General features: G+C 30.6%; 4 protein-coding genes across 4 annotated transcripts; 2 read left to right on the top strand and 2 right to left on the bottom strand.

The window, feature by feature from the left end:
* Positions 1–1,834: 1,834 nt before the first annotated feature.
* Positions 1,835–4,039, bottom strand: LOC123299852 (SET and MYND domain-containing protein 4). Its single transcript, XM_044882245.1, has 3 exons — positions 3,611–4,039; positions 2,385–3,388; positions 1,835–2,228 (listed from the first exon to the last, which is right to left on the bottom strand). The coding sequence occupies exons 1-3, from the start codon at positions 4,037–4,039 to the stop codon at positions 1,886–1,888; spliced, it is 1,776 nt and encodes a 591-aa protein (XP_044738180.1). The 3' UTR covers positions 1,835–1,885.
* Positions 4,008–7,395, top strand: LOC123300396 (protein OSCP1; the record flags this gene model as incomplete). The annotated part of the gene is made up of 3 exons (XM_044882967.1): positions 4,008–4,206; positions 5,792–6,283; positions 7,052–7,395. Coding segments are annotated over exons 1-3 (951 nt in total), but the record flags the coding sequence as incomplete, so codon positions are not given.
* Positions 7,396–8,421: 1,026 nt separating this feature from the next.
* On the top strand, positions 8,422–9,692 carry LOC123300226 (enoyl-[acyl-carrier-protein] reductase, mitochondrial). The gene has a single exon (XM_044882755.1). The coding sequence runs from the start codon at positions 8,479–8,481 to the stop codon at positions 9,571–9,573; it is 1,095 nt and encodes a 364-aa protein (XP_044738690.1). The 5' UTR covers positions 8,422–8,478; the 3' UTR covers positions 9,574–9,692.
* Positions 9,693–10,510: 818 nt separating this feature from the next.
* On the bottom strand, positions 10,511–12,925 carry LOC123300394. Its single transcript, XM_044882965.1, has 4 exons — positions 12,890–12,925; positions 12,654–12,829; positions 11,074–11,561; positions 10,511–10,845 (listed from the first exon to the last, which is right to left on the bottom strand). Exons 1-4 carry the CDS (start codon positions 12,920–12,922, stop codon positions 10,511–10,513), a joined length of 1,032 nt encoding a protein of 343 aa, XP_044738900.1. The 5' UTR covers positions 12,923–12,925.
* Positions 12,926–15,308: the final 2,383 nt, after the last annotated feature.

Below are 15,308 nucleotides of genomic sequence, written 5' to 3'. Positions count from 1 at the left end.
TATAATTTAAATACATTTTTTTTGTGAGATAAATATTATAAATATAATAATTTTTTATAAAAAAATACTGTTTGCTTTTTTTTTAAATCTTAACAATAAATAGGTATATTATTTCTACTTAACAATATGGCGTTAAAAATTATGGCACTGTGATTTTATATTTTTCTATTTTAAATTAAAACGGCACACGATTATTTGTTATATTATTTTTTTGGTATTTTGTAGAGACAATCTTGTTTCTTCTTTGGTTTCAATCATAATTTGTTGCTAGTGTGTTTTGTTCAATCTTGCGGTTTACATTGTTGATAAGTAATCGATGGACCTTGGAAATAATTACAAATCACTTGAAATTGTTGATCTTTTGTTAATTTATGTATATTCGAATGATTTTTCATCATTTCTTTATACGCTTGTTGTTTATTTAAATAGCCCGCCATTGAATTTCCATATAGTTTCACTGCTAATTGGGCTCGTTCTTGATAACCAGCTAATATTTCATCGTTATTCATAATCATTATCTCCAACTATTTCCGTTTTTCTGTTCCAAAAGCAAATATTTCACAAAATTGATAACTATTTAACCACTCGTATTTTTATTTACTGATGGTGTTTATTATTTTGTTATTTTATTTTTTGTATGATTCAATATAGCACACGAAGTTAAAATACCGAACTTTAACGAAATAACGACACCATTACTTACACAACACACCCCCTTTTTTTAAAATCAATTGTTTAAGGAGTCGTTATTCATTGCTGCATAATGTTTGAATAAATAGATTCATTGAATAAAATAAAGAGGGAGATAGTTATTTATTATATTGTTCAATATAGTTTGTCATTGTTTAATAATAATTTTTTGTAATGAAAATTAATGAAGTGAGTATGTGCCACATCTGGCTTTTAAAATAGATTACAATGCACAGTACAATCATTTTTAAGTACTCATTTGTAGCTTCTCTTTTTTTATAGATCTAGAGCCAGGCGTAATGATTGATTATCCATTGGAAAATAGGGTATTATCCGTTAAGTCAAAAATAAATCATGAAATTTGAAAAAATATAAAATTTATGTAAAAATATACTTAAATATTCTGATTTCGAGTCATAAAAGCACATTTTTCTTTTAAAATATTAAAATTAAAAATCGTAATTTTAAACTGTATATCACGTGACCTAAAACGCGGGTAAGCTCTGCTGTGATGTCATAGCGGTATGAGTCATAGACCACCAGTTAGTTCAGTGTAGACAGGTGGGTATAATATATCCAACGATAATAAGTATTTCTATTTATTATAATCAGATGTCTATGAATATATCTGTCAAACTTATTTGTGTTATTTCGTATAATGATACCCATATTACGTCATCAAATTGGATGCCCGCGTTTTTGACAGTTTAAAAATGGTTTAAAATTTAAGTTTTTTAATGGTTTAATGGAAAGTAAGCGTGTGTATTTTTCCGAAATAAATTTTTGGTGGTTTTTTATTAAAAAAATCAACATTTTGAAGTACTTTTTCAAAAATAGTAGAATACCCTATTCAAAAATGATTGCTGAATTGACCAAAGTGTTTCCCGCCTCGATATTGATAAACTACCTTAACAAAAGTCTCTGGTTTGTGCCTGTCCACAGCTAATACTCGTAGAAATAAATTGGCAAAGTGCGTGCAGTAAATTTAAGTTCAGTGAAGATGGTGAAATTATTTTTTCTCGAATTTCTACGATCTAATTTCTTTGGGTTCTTTATAAAATAATCTAGACACATAAAAATTTAAAAAATATACTTTTATTCTCAAAAACGTTAAACTACAAATAAAAAAACATTCCATTTTCATATAAAAATCTTTCGAAAACTTAACAATCTTTTCCCAAAATAAATTTCTTTTTTAAACAGGTTTTAAAATATCAAAAATATTCCCATCCAAAAAATGTATCTCTTTAAATGCTTCTTGTAGCTCACATAGTTCAGAGCATGGTGCATATTTTTCTAATTCCATTAATACTTTTATCATTTGTGGTAAATGTTTTTTTGGTTCAATCGTATTTCGTCGTAATATTTGTGGTGTTAATTTTTCAAGAAATTCAACTTGTGGTAAATTACGACGTTTTGCTTGTAGCTCACTCCATGTGGGCCAATCATTTTCACATGCTTCACACTGACAATCGAAAAAATATTGATCTTTTAATTCTAATTTCCGTTCGATTTTCTTTAATAAGGCATGATGGTATCTAGAATAACAAAAAGGGACCAATTAAACCTTTCAATATCAAGGTTGATTTTTGCCGATGGCATTGTTTTCGCCAGGTTCAAATAAAACGATAATTTCGTATGCAAATTGGAGCATAATTTGCTAATTAAAGTAATTTCGAAATTTTTCAACTTACCCATAATTATCAAAAAGTTGTTCACCAGCATTAATTAATCGTAACGCTCGCAAAACTTCCACAGTACCATAACTGATACGAAACACATTTGGTGCGCAAGAATGATTCAACATACTCAAAAATGGAAATGCACCTTCAGCAAAACTTATATTTTCCGACATTTCTTCCCCCAATACTTTGGTCGCTGTAATTTGATGAAAATTTGATGGTGCTGTTTGTAAATGCCGTAATAACAATTCAGCAGCAATTTCAACCATACTTTGATCTTCATCAAAAAAATCGGTTTGTTTTAATAAATTCAGTAAAATCGATGCAATCACGGTTTTATGTAATAATTCATTAATCGGGAAATGTTCCGTGTTTGCAATTAAATAATGGATTCCCGTATAATTTGTGTCTAAAATCATTTTATCCTTATTCGTTGAATCCGGAACAAGACCAATTAACGATGGATTCGTTTCATTCATTTCCGCAATATTTCTATATTCATTTCTCGCAACTAGCGCTATCCGTAATGCTAATAACGCCATTTTTGGTATATTTAATTTATAAATACTGTTTAATAATTGACATTCATATCGATGAAATGATTCATAGCCTAATTTTTGACATTTATCATCGCAAAAAAGCACAAATGGACATTGCACACATGGAATTGGATTTAATGTATAATGGCAACAATAAGCGCAATTTTTATAGTTGGCTGATCGTAATAATACTGCTATATAAGGGCGTTCAATTGCAATTAGTTCACCAGGTTGAATTTGATCTACAGCAATTACATGACGTCCCATTTTTTGATTATGTTCGATTTTTATTTTACTTGTTGCGCATTTTATGATATCATTACGATTCTCAATTGTCTCGGCTAAATCGGAATAAAAATTATAGACTCGTTGTGCTTTTTTGTCGTGAGCAAGTAATGATTTTGCATTATTTTGACGAGTAATTAATTTATCTTTCTTTGCTGAAGGGAAATCGTATGTTAAGGCACGATTTATATCCTAAAAAAATTAATATACATTTAAAGCTGAGCCAAGTAGTTAGTAATTTGCTTGTATCATAATTTAATTTTGGACTAAATACGTTAGACTAAACAGTCGGCCATTTTGTTTGGAAATACAAGATGGCAGATTGCATTATCCGAAATATGATTGGTTGTTTAGTAACCAGCGAAGTATTTTTATGGGAAATCTTATAAAATTAGCCAATAAATAAATTCTTACCATTAAACACTCATTCAGAAAATTCAATTCAAATAAAACAGCTGAACGATTTCCATAACCAAATGCTAAATTTTCCGTACACTTTGTAATTTCAGCATAAGCAATACTTTTATTATAAAATTCTAACGCCTCATTATATTGTTTCTTTTTAAATGCTAAATTACCATTTTCACGATATTGTGCTGATAATTCATTACTCTTTTCAACATTAGATAATTTTGTAAATAATTTAAATTCTTCTAAAAATTTTGTTACAAATAAAACACGTTCAGCATTTGTAATATTTGATTGTTTCAAATACGCGGTACATATTTTAACTGAATCATTCTCGTATAGATGTCGGGCAAATGTTGAATATATTTGTTCGATAGTTGTTGTTTGATCATTATCTTTAGAACTAGCGTGTTGATGTTTACCGGTGGCTGACATTTTGTTTTTAACTAGTTTACGATTGTTTTGTAAATAAAGTAATTTTTAAATCATGGCTGCTACACATATCACACCATTTTTAATATTAAACTTAGGTTCGGAAATGATTTACGTATTTGCACAACGATTAGATGCTCAAAAAATTGAAAAAGAAAAAGCCACTGTTGGTACGTCTGTGTTTATTAATAACACTCGTCTGCTGTAGTTTGCACTATACTTTAGATAATGTGGAATCCCCCACAGAGACCGACGTTTTCAAGTAGTAAAGTGATACCGATTTCTTACTTTGTTTTTTTAAATTTTAGTTTTGATTAGTGTGCACAGCTTTCGCTTGATATAAAAACACACGATTAAGCTATTTTTATAAAAGTTGTATTAATAGAAATACCTACACTCGCTTTTCGTTGCAAACTCAATAAGCTCAAAATTATATACTTTATAGCCTCCGAGTTCTACTGTCTTCTGTTAGGATTTCGTTCTTCTTCTTTGCAAAATAGTAAAGCACCTTGCATTTCTCTCACATTCTTTTATCGCCCCAAGTGTTAAAACTTTAAAGTTCTCGTAAAAAAGTACATATGATATGTGAACCATGGGTACAGCAGCATAATATACGATGGTTCAATTTTTTGTAAAACTTTTCAGTCTGATTTTGCCTAAATTGTACGGTTTGTGGAAAAATATTCCCTTTTTTAATCAATAACAACTTTCTTCTTTCAAAATTTGACGATCTGGTGGATATTCTTGGAGATTTCGTCAGAATGGCGAAACAACGTCTATTTTCTATTTTCGTTTACGTTTATTTTCTGAAATATCGACTAAAATCAGTGAATTTTGATCGATATTTCAAAAACTACTCCCCTATTTGTTAATTTTACCCGATTTTTGTTTTCTATAGGTCAAAATTAGTCTAGAAACTGATTTTTATCCAAATCGGAAACAAACAATTTTTTTCGATTTTTTGAAATTTTTTGAAGGGGTACCCCTTGAAAAATTTCCTAAAAATCGAAAAAATTTTTTTGTTTCTGATTTGGATAAAAATTAATTTCTAGACTTATTTTGACCCAAAAAATTCAAAAATCGTATTCATTTTACGATCCAACGTCTATTTTCTGAAATATCCACTAAAATCAGTGAATTTTGATCGATATTTCAAAAACTACTGCCCTATTTGTTAATTTAACTCGATTTTTGTTTTCTACAGGTCAAAATTAGTCTAGAAACTGATTTTTATCCAAATTGGAAACAAACAATTTTTTTCGATTTTTTGAAATTTTTTGAAGGGGTACCCCTTGAAAAATTTCCAAAAAATCGAAAAAATTTTTTTGTTTCTGATTTGGATAAAAATTAATTTCTAGACTTATTTTGACCCAAAAAATTCAAAAATCGTATTCATTTTACGATCCAACGTCTATTTTCTGAAATATCCACTAAAATCAATGTCCAAATTGAACGTCCCGGTAATATACTTCGCTTCATTGCCAATAGATGTCAGGAAGAATCCCATTTTGTAGTCAATGTTTGAGTTTTTCTTGAAAACACAAATAAAACAACATTTTCTAAAAATAAATCCTAGCTAGATCGATTTTTCGCCCCAAAAAAATCCCTGCATACTAATTCATGAAAACCGTTGAAGCCGTTTCCGAGGTTGCTTTAACTACACTGTTGCATGAATTCACTTTTTAAAGTTTCACAATATTAAGATAAGTGATTTATTTTTCCATATCCAAATTAAATAACAAATAATTTCCACAGTTCTTGATGAAATTATATCAACATTTCTCGCGAAAAAAATCATATCAGAATTATTTCAACCACGACCGCCATTTACTCACATGGCTGTACGACAATTAATGGAAAATATAGCACATTCATCACTAATGCAACTGGATCAATATAGTATGGATCGTTTATGGGATCTGGTTACAATGATCTATAAATGGCAGACAACAATCTCCGATGATATAATTACTGTAACACGTAAACATTTATCGGAATTATATCCATTAATTGCAAATCCAGCAACACTGTTATTATTGGAAAAAGCACAGATACAGTTCGATGAATATGTTAAATATTTCCAATACGAAGATTTATGTAAAATACGTAAATGTATATTAGTTTGGTTGCAACAATTTAATGTACGTGTTTCGATTCTGCTCAAATTAGGATTACAAAATCAAGATGGATCGTTTGTACATGAAGGACATTTTGATGATACTCAAACAACATTATTGCGTAATTTAGGTATACAAATTTTTTTTCGAAATTTTAAGGTTATTCGATCTCTAACACAATTAAAAAGGAGTATGAAATACAGGATGTTATAAAAATACGTAACTGTAGATTCTCCGCCAGGGCCGGATTAACCCTCAACGGGGCCCTAGGCATTCATCAATTTGGGGGCTCTTTTCTTCCACGTCCGTTCCCAATTCTTTTTTCGATCAATTATATCATCAATATCGATTTTGTTCAATAAATCTGACTCAATGCAAAGTATACCTATCATCTCGAGTCGCTCTTTCCACGTTGTAGCTCTTTCAGCAGCTTTGATTCTTTTTGATTGCGAAATTCGTTCGGCAGAACAATTTGTGATCATTTATGTTAAAAAAAAATCCGAAGAGCTATTTCTGTGTTAGGAAATGCATCGGCTAATTGATCTTCCATTAGAATCTTATACAAATGACTATGAGTTTTTTTGTGCATCAGTGTATCTGGAGTTCACGTAACTTTGGAATTGTTTCATTTCAATGAAAAATTCTTCCGATTCTCTAGAATAAAAACGAACTAAGTCATTTATAGCTTCGTGGAGGTCTTCATCACTCAGAGAAAAGTTGATGATTTTATGTTTGTAAGAAAATTTTAGAAGTCTTTTTCATTTTTCGGGGGCCCCAGGCAACTGCCTATTCTGCCTACTTATTAATCAAGTCAATTTGTATTTGTGTACACCCCTGTATAATTAGGTACTCATGTCTAGAAATGGATTAACAAATTAGACCTACCTTAATTTTCTAGGCACAAATATTTATACAGTACAAAAACAAAATGCAAATAATTGTATAAAAGAAGAGATAAATATGTTTGCCAATCAAATATTGGGTGAGACAAAAGTCAATCATAATTTTATCAATTTAAATTTCTTACCACAATCTTCAAAAACTTCCACTTCAGCTGAAACATCATTGAATCGTTCATCAATTGAAAATAAAGCATTTCTAAATATTGACTGTGCTAGTCATAACACAAAATTACAAGAGATTTTTAAGGAAATGTCCTTGAAAGAGGAAACTGAAGGTATTACATCGAGAATTAATAATAGGGCCAGTGATGATAATTTTACTGATGAATTATTAAATTTAATTTCTAATGAATAAGATGTATAAATATTTTAATAAATATTTAAAAAAACAAATGAAAATGAAAAAGATAATCAACAGAGTTAATTGTATAAATATCCTGAAAATGCTTTATTATAAATGAATTTTTTATTATTACACAGGACTGCCGTACGTCCTTAAATGAGCTAGCGGAGCAAATGAATGTAAACCTGGTATGGGTACCGGGACACAGGGGCATTCCAGGAAATTGTGAAGCCGATGAGCTTGCTAGAAATGGCACAATGCTGCCGGACACAAGCATCAATAAATACCCGGGAGTTCCATTCGCGAACTGCAAGTTACTCCCGAAAGAGAATATTCTGAAAAAGGCCAATCTTAGATGGAGGGAAGAACGTACTTGTGGTACTACAAGACAGATATGGTCTGAGTACAATCGCAAGCGTTCCGAAGTTCTCATATCACTTCCAAGGGCCTCTGTTCGCAAAGTTGTTTCGACTGTCACAGGACACTAGCTGGGCGGCAGGCATGCTGAACGCTTAGTCACATCTTCTCTGTCACTGTCCAGTTCTTGTCATGAGGCCAGCTCTCTTTGACGACCTCTCCGACCTAAAGTCAGTCGACGTCAAAGCCCTCCTGCTGTTCTTGAACAGCTCCAAATGGTTCATGGAGTAGTGGTCGGAGACGGGCCAACCCATTTACGGTATCGCAACGGACCCTATGGTCTACGTGTGTCCCACCCCAGGACAGCCACTCTAACCTAACCTAACCTAAGGTAGTTTGGCTGTTTGGGCAAGTACCAAAGTATCTTGATTACAATAAACACAGTTTTAGGGAACTTATGGAAAAACACACAATAATGTTAATTGTCCCAAAATTAATCGGTGATTGAGCTTCAAGAAAGTTTTATTCACGAAGAAAAATTATTCTGTTTGTGCAAAAAAAATTCATATTACGCGCCTTCCAACACTTGAAACTACTTACGTAGTTGAATTACAGATGGCTCTGGATAACATGCCAAAGTCGAATGTCAAACTCAAATTAAAAAAAAAAAACACTTGAATTAATAATATTTAATTATTTATTTAAAATAAATTATTTATCAAAATGACGTTCGCAATGAATGGTCTAACAAAAATCAAAATATTAAATACAAATTTAAGTATAATTAATAATTTTATACGTTTAAAAACAACAACAGCATGTCAATTAGTGTATAAAGATTTCGGTGATCCGGTAAAAGTGATTGAATTAACGAAAACCGAAATAAAAAAACCATGTGGACGTGAAGTTTTAATAAAAATGTTAGCTGCACCCGTGAATCCAGCTGATATAAATATAATCCAAGGAAAATATCCAGCAAAAGTGACATTACCACAAGTACCGGGTAACGAAGGTGTTGGTGAAATTATTGAAATCGGTGAAGATGTTAGTGATTTGGACGTAGGTGATCGTGTTATTCCATTATTATCAAATCAAGGTACGTGGTGTACACATACGATAATGCATTCTGATGTTTTATATAAAGTACCCAAAGATTTGGGTATCGTTGAAGCAGCTACACTTACGGTAAATCCATGTACGGCATATCGAATGCTAGAAGATTTTTGTGATTTACATCCTGGTGATACAATCATACAAAATGGTGCAAACTCAGCAGTTGGACAAAATGTTATACAAATTTGTAAGGAACGTGATATTAAAACGATTAATATTGTACGAGATCGAAACGATATCGAACAATTACGTGAGTTTTTAAAAGGTTTGGGAGCAACTGTTGTCTTAACTGAACAAGAAGTTCGTACATTTAAAGCAGATAAATCCGGTTTAAAGAAACCGGTCTTAGGTTTTAATTGTGTTGGTGGTAAAAATGCCTTAGAAATGTTACGTCACCTGGATTATAATGGTTATATGGTGACCTATGGTGGTATGTCACGTGAACCGGTTACAATTCCAACGTCAGCGTTAATTTTTAAGAATATACAAATCGTTGGATTCTGGATGACACGATGGTCAAAGGATCATCATGATGCTGAGGCACGATGGCGTATGTTACAAGAATTAACACAAATGATGATTGATAAAAAATTGACGGGGCCGGTGCATAAATTTGTTAAGTTAGAAAATTTTAAAGAGGCGTTACAGAATACGGTTTCGGTTAGTGGATTTGCTGGGAAAAAATATCTATTAGATTTTTGTTAAATTATTTTTTTGAATAGTGTTTAATTTATTTTTGAATTTGTACAGTATTTAAAAAAAATAGAAATATTTTATTATTTGTAGTAGAAATATTGTAAATGTTACGTTAAAGGTTGTTAAAACTACATTTTTAACCGACTTCAAACCAAAAAAAGGAGGTTCTCAAATCGTCTGTATTTTTTTTAATGTTTGTTATTGCAGAACTTTTGACTGGGTGAACCTTTTTCTATGATTCTTTATCTATTTGAAAGCTGATGCTTCCCGTTTGGTCCCATTTCATTTTGGTCTAGTTCTGACAATGGCATCCATGAGAAAACCATAAAAGTCTTAAATTTTTATTCAGTATGTCACGACAAGAGGACGAATAACTCAATATCAAGCCAAACGATTTCGATGATTCTTTTTTTAGTGATAAATTAGTTAGTGCACTTCAGGGTCACTAGAAATCACAAAATAAATACTTTTAACAAAAAGAAAACCGACTTCAAAAGAAAAACTTTTCCAAAAGAAATTAATATGCACTAAAAAGTAATCTGTCTAGCTGTCTGTTTAATGGAGAGTGTTCTTAGCTGTGTTTCAAATGTGAGTTTAGGATTCCGTACCCGGAACAACTAAAAATAGGCGATGATCCCCAAAATTGGTTCGGTTTGGAGAAGACTCTAAGGCAAAAGGTAATTTATTGAAGAGTGTTTAGAAATGTTTCAAGTGTGAGTTCAGGGTTTCGTACTCGACAAATTAGTCAGGGGTTTTAAAAATTTTATAAATTTCACTTGTGTAGAAATTTCTCTATCTCAAAGTTTCTCAAAGGTGGCACAGAACAGCCGAACGTCCTTAAATGAGATGGCTTAGTTACCTAATTAAACTCGACCTTATTTATTAGCAAATAAAAAATTTATTGAATTAAAAAACTTTTTACAAAAAAATGACATCAAAAGAAAAATTATGGTGAATTCAAAAACTTATCTAAACGTTTTTTCACTTCAATTTTTGCAATTCTTTCCTCCAACTTCTTTAAATTGACATCTTTAAAAACCATTGTATACAATTCATTATCATTTAATAATTTTAATGGCCACGCTGAATTACGAAAGAATGTTTGATCCGAGTACACAGATTGTGTTGGAAAACAATATACTCCATCGTCTGCGACCGATGAAGTATCCAACGTAGGGCTTGTTCCACCAGCAGCGATTCTTCCACCATGTAAGGTACGTTTAGTAGGTGGTGGAGAATCTTCATGTTTCTTCACAATCGTTGTTAACACAGGTTCTTCATCTAGAAAATAGTAAAATCGTAAAATTAATGTTAAAGCGAAATCCGGGGAAATTTTAATGTTAGGTAGTTTTATCCCACTCAAGTTTTACCCCCTCCAATTTCCACATTTCGTTATTCACGAGGGAGAAATTTGTCTGAAGTGTTCTGGAAGCTTCCTGTATTACTAAAATTTGCCAGGACTTCGATTTAACCCAAATTTAGCCTCTTTTTCGTTGATATTATACTTACCATACATTCCAAAACCTTTATTCTCAGTGTCATGGATAAAATTGTTTAAAATCCGATTAATCGCATCCGTACTTTGATAGGAAATATTATTATTCAAAAATAACACATCGCTAGGACAGTTATAATAGTTAACATGAGTTTTGGCTGATTCGAACCAATTCGATGGTTTTGAAGCCATTAATGTTGGTATTTTAGGAATCACATTTTTACAGCGAAATTTATTTAAGCATGCATAACAAGACGATTGACGTATTGTAAATGGTTTTGCAACGATTTGTACATCCCGTTGCATTAAAGCATTATAGTAGGGATCTTCGTTAACTGCTTCATCTTCCAAACCGTATGAGCTTTGTGGATTTACTGAGGGTAGGTGTTGTGTTTTAAAATATTTTTCGTTAAATAATATTTCATCGGATACAGTTTCTTTAAGTTGTTTTAATTTGCGCATTTCATTTTCGTGTTTTTGTAAGTTTGAACGTAAACGTTTGCTGAAATAAGAAAATGTCTTTTAGAAATTGGATGGAAAGAAATTATGAGACAATACTCTTTCTAAGATATCTTAACTGAAATTCCTTCACGTCTGATCGTCAAAATAACCTGATTTTTGGTTCAAAATTACTCTAGATGATGGTTTTTATCAAAATGGGTAAAAAATTTTCCGATTTTTGTAATTTTCTTAAGGGGTCTTTGATATTTAGAGTAATTTTGATCCAAAAAATGAAAAATCTGGTCGATTTGATGATTGAATGAATAATTTTTTAGATATCGACAAAAAATTCTGTTCGAAAAAGTTTTATTTCCGGACGATTCTGAAAATACTTGATTTTATAAGGAATAATTATTTTTTACTTCGTCTATATTTTACCAATTATGATTACGAATCTGGATAAATCCAAAATTTAAGTTTTGTCATAGTCTTTCTTGAAAAATTTTTTCGTTGATAAATAAAATGTAATTTCCTTGAATTTTAACATTTCAAGTGAACATGAAGGAAAATTTTCTGAAGTGAACTTGACTATTCCATGAATAATAAATAGATTAGATAGCCTTTGATTATCTGAAGTCTGGATAGCTTAGGAATTGTTTATTTTCTAGCAAATTGTTTGTTATTTATTTGAATTTCAGATCGTAGTTTTATTTACAGTTCAAAGTCTTTTTATAGTTAATCTACGTCAAACTTGCGTAAAAACACTAACATAAACATCAGAAAAATAAAAATAAAAATATGTTTTGCTATGTGCGTTCATCACTGAAAATGTATAAAGCTATTTATCAAGCTGTAGTTTTTTATCTTTGAAATAATTCTTTATTTTACATCGGGAAATCGCTGAATCACTGTTCAGTAATTTTGAAATTACTAAAAAATCAACGGCAGATGAGATATTTTGTACAAATTAACTCGATAGAGAAAGACGAACTAAGGAATCGGGCTGCTAATATTATTACATTTTGTAATGGTCGCAGGGTACCTGATTTGTACCTTGGTTTTTTGTTTGTTTTGTTGATACTCGGTAAGAATTTTTTTGTGGATATCAATATGTCAGTATCGGTGTGAATAGTTATATGGACGTGATGGATACCTTAAATAATCAGCAATTGAAGCACCAGAAGGGGTCCCAAGTTTTGAATTATTTGCTGCTAATAAATGTAATGATTCATTTGGATCAATCATTTTATTACTTGATTTATGTTGAGCAGATAATTGACTTGTACTCAAGTTTAATTTCCAATTGCTACCTTTAATAGAATCTGATTTCTAACGAAAAATAAATTTTTAAATAATAATTTAACTACTTAAAAGAGATTAATCACTTACACGGTAAGTTTCAGATCCAGAACTTTCTTTCATGTCGAAAAGAAATTTTTCCAAAGTGGGATAGTGATCTATTTGTAAATATACAACTTCAGGATTTTTTATATTGTCAATAACAAAATATGATTCTTGCCTACAAACATCAATAAAAATAAAAACAAAGTCTAATTCAGATTCAGATAGGATAGGATTCTCGTTGAATAAAATTTTTAAATCTCCTTACAGATCTAGATTTTTAGGTTTGAATTGTATGGGAGTTCACAAAATAAGTCTGGCTACATTTTATTCGTTAGATTCGGTTAGGTTTTAGGGTCTATCTCAGACTGAGACACATTTTAAACCGTAAGGTTTGTTGTGATACCCAATAAATAATACTGTATCATTCCCAATTCATTTGGAGCTGTTTAAGCGAAGTTAGACGGAGTTTTAAAAATAAAATTTTGATATTGTTTATACTTTAACATAAATTGTTTCGTTTCCAACATTCGTAAAAAACAAGAAATTTTCTGTGTTTTCAACATTTGTTTTAATTGCACTTGTGATTGTAAACGATTTAATATTTCTTCCAATTTTTTCGGATTACCATGTTGTAAACTTGCAACGACTGTGTTCAATAATTTTATTAATTTTATATTGACTAATAATCGTTTTATATCTGGTTGTGATGTTACAGTTCTTGCTGTTTCTTGGACGGTATTTTCGGAATAGAACGGAATGCTATTTGATCTTGATGTATTCGTATGTTTTTGTATTTCTGGAATCAAATCAAAGAAGAATTATTAATTCAATCGATAGATAAGTGCGATTTTCTCTATTTTTTCCCGAAGTTGTGGAAAATTAAAAAAACAATTTTTTGAAAATGGATACCAAACCATAATCGATAGGTTCTTGCGAGTTTACCTTATTACCCGGACTGATAATTTTCATATGAGAACCGTTTTTGGAAGCGAAATATGAACTTTTATGAGTATTTTTGGAGCAGTTAATGGCATTATATTTTTTAGTTTAAAATTCCTCCAAGATATCACCGTGCATATAAGATTTTGGTCGAAATCTCAGAATCTAGACCTCCAATCGTTAAATGGACGTAATTTTTGCTTTTTAGGGGTTAAAATTATTCTAAAAAATGGTTTTTATCCAAATCGGAGGTAAATAAAATTTTTCGATTTTTTGCAATTTTATTAAGGGGTACCCCTTTAAAAAAATCGATAAAATCACAAAAAACTTTCTGTTTCGGAATTTGATGAAACTTTGTTTTTTAGGTAATTTTGACCCAAAAAATACAAAAATCGGTTTCATTCTTTTCGCAGAAGCATGGGAGCGACAATATTACGATTTCATACATGATTTTCAGCGATATCTCAAAAAATACTTACCAAATCGTTAAGTAAAACCGATTTTTGTTATTTTTGGGTCCAAATTACTCTAGAAAATGATTTTTATCCAAATCGGAGACAAAATAATTTTTCTGATTTTTTGCAATTTTCTTAAGGGGTACCCCTTTAAAAAAATCGAGAAAATCACAAAAAACTTTCTGTTTCGGAATTTGATGAAACTTTGATTTTTAGGTAATTTTGACCCAAAAATTACAAAAATCGGTTTCATTCTGTTCGCAGAAGCATGGGAGCGACAATATTACGATTTCATACATGATTTTCAGCGATATCTCAAAAAATACTTACCCAATCGTTAAGTAAAACCGATTTTTGTAATTTTTGGGTCCAAATTACTCTAGAAAATGATTTTTATCCAAATCGGAAACAAAATAATTTTTCTGATTTTTTGCAATTTTCTTAAGGGGTACCCCTTCAAAAAAAATCGAAAAAATCACAAAAAACTTTCTGTTTCGGAATTTGATGAAACTTGGTGTTTTTAGGTAATTTTGATCCAAAAAATACAAAAATCGGTTTCATTTAACGATTGGATAAGTAGTTTTTGAGATATCGTATAAAATCATGTACGAAATCGTAAATTGTCGCTCCCATGCCTGTGCGAACAGTTCGAACAGGTAAAAAACCGTCGATTTTTGAAGGGGTCTATGTAATATTAGAACTGATGTTCTTTTAATCCAATAAATTTTAGATTTTAATTAATCGTAGCCGTATCGAATTCGAATAATTGCATTTCGGAAAATAAATAAATGGCTAAATAAATAAAAAAAACTAAATTACAATCATAATCTAATCTAAACAAATAAAATAAAAATAGTTATTCTAAATCAAAAATAAACAAAATAGTTTTAATATCAAACAAAAATTAAAATTATAAAAGGTATTTCATAGAAATTGATAGAACTTAGTGTATGTAGTTAAGCCATTTTAGTCTTATGCTCATATTGACAACAGTAATGTTACTGTACATAATACTTAGACGTAATGTGTGTATACACATTAGTGATGGGACCAATATTCGTATATTTTTG

The sequence above is a fragment of the Chrysoperla carnea genome, chromosome 5, assembly GCF_905475395.1.
Source record: "Chrysoperla carnea chromosome 5, inChrCarn1.1, whole genome shotgun sequence".
Taxonomy (NCBI): Eukaryota; Metazoa; Arthropoda; class Insecta; order Neuroptera; family Chrysopidae; genus Chrysoperla; species Chrysoperla carnea.
Note: the sequence above shows the minus strand (reverse complement) of the source record. Positions and strands in the feature narration are given on the sequence as shown.

Coding starts and splice junctions, on each gene's coding strand:
- LOC123299852 (XM_044882245.1), bottom strand. CDS start 4,039: ATGTCAGCCACCGGTAAACATCAACACGCTAGTTCTAAAGATAATGAT. Junction 3,389..3,610: donor TTCTGAATGAGTGTTTAATG/GTAAGAATTTAT, acceptor TAATTTTTTTAG/GATATAAATCGTGCCTTAAC. Junction 2,229..2,384: donor CAACTTTTTGATAATTATGG/GTAAGTTGAAAA, acceptor TTGTTATTCTAG/ATACCATCATGCCTTATTAA.
- LOC123300394 (XM_044882965.1), bottom strand. CDS start 12,922: ATGAAAGAAAGTTCTGGATCTGAAACTTACCGT. Junction 11,562..12,653: donor TCAATTGCTGATTATTTAAG/GTATCCATCACG, acceptor TTCTTATTTCAG/CAAACGTTTACGTTCAAACT. Junction 10,846..11,073: donor TAAAGGTTTTGGAATGTATG/GTAAGTATAATA, acceptor ACTATTTTCTAG/ATGAAGAACCTGTGTTAACA.
- LOC123300226 (XM_044882755.1), top strand. CDS start 8,479: ATGACGTTCGCAATGAATGGTCTAACAAAAATCAAAATATTAAATACA.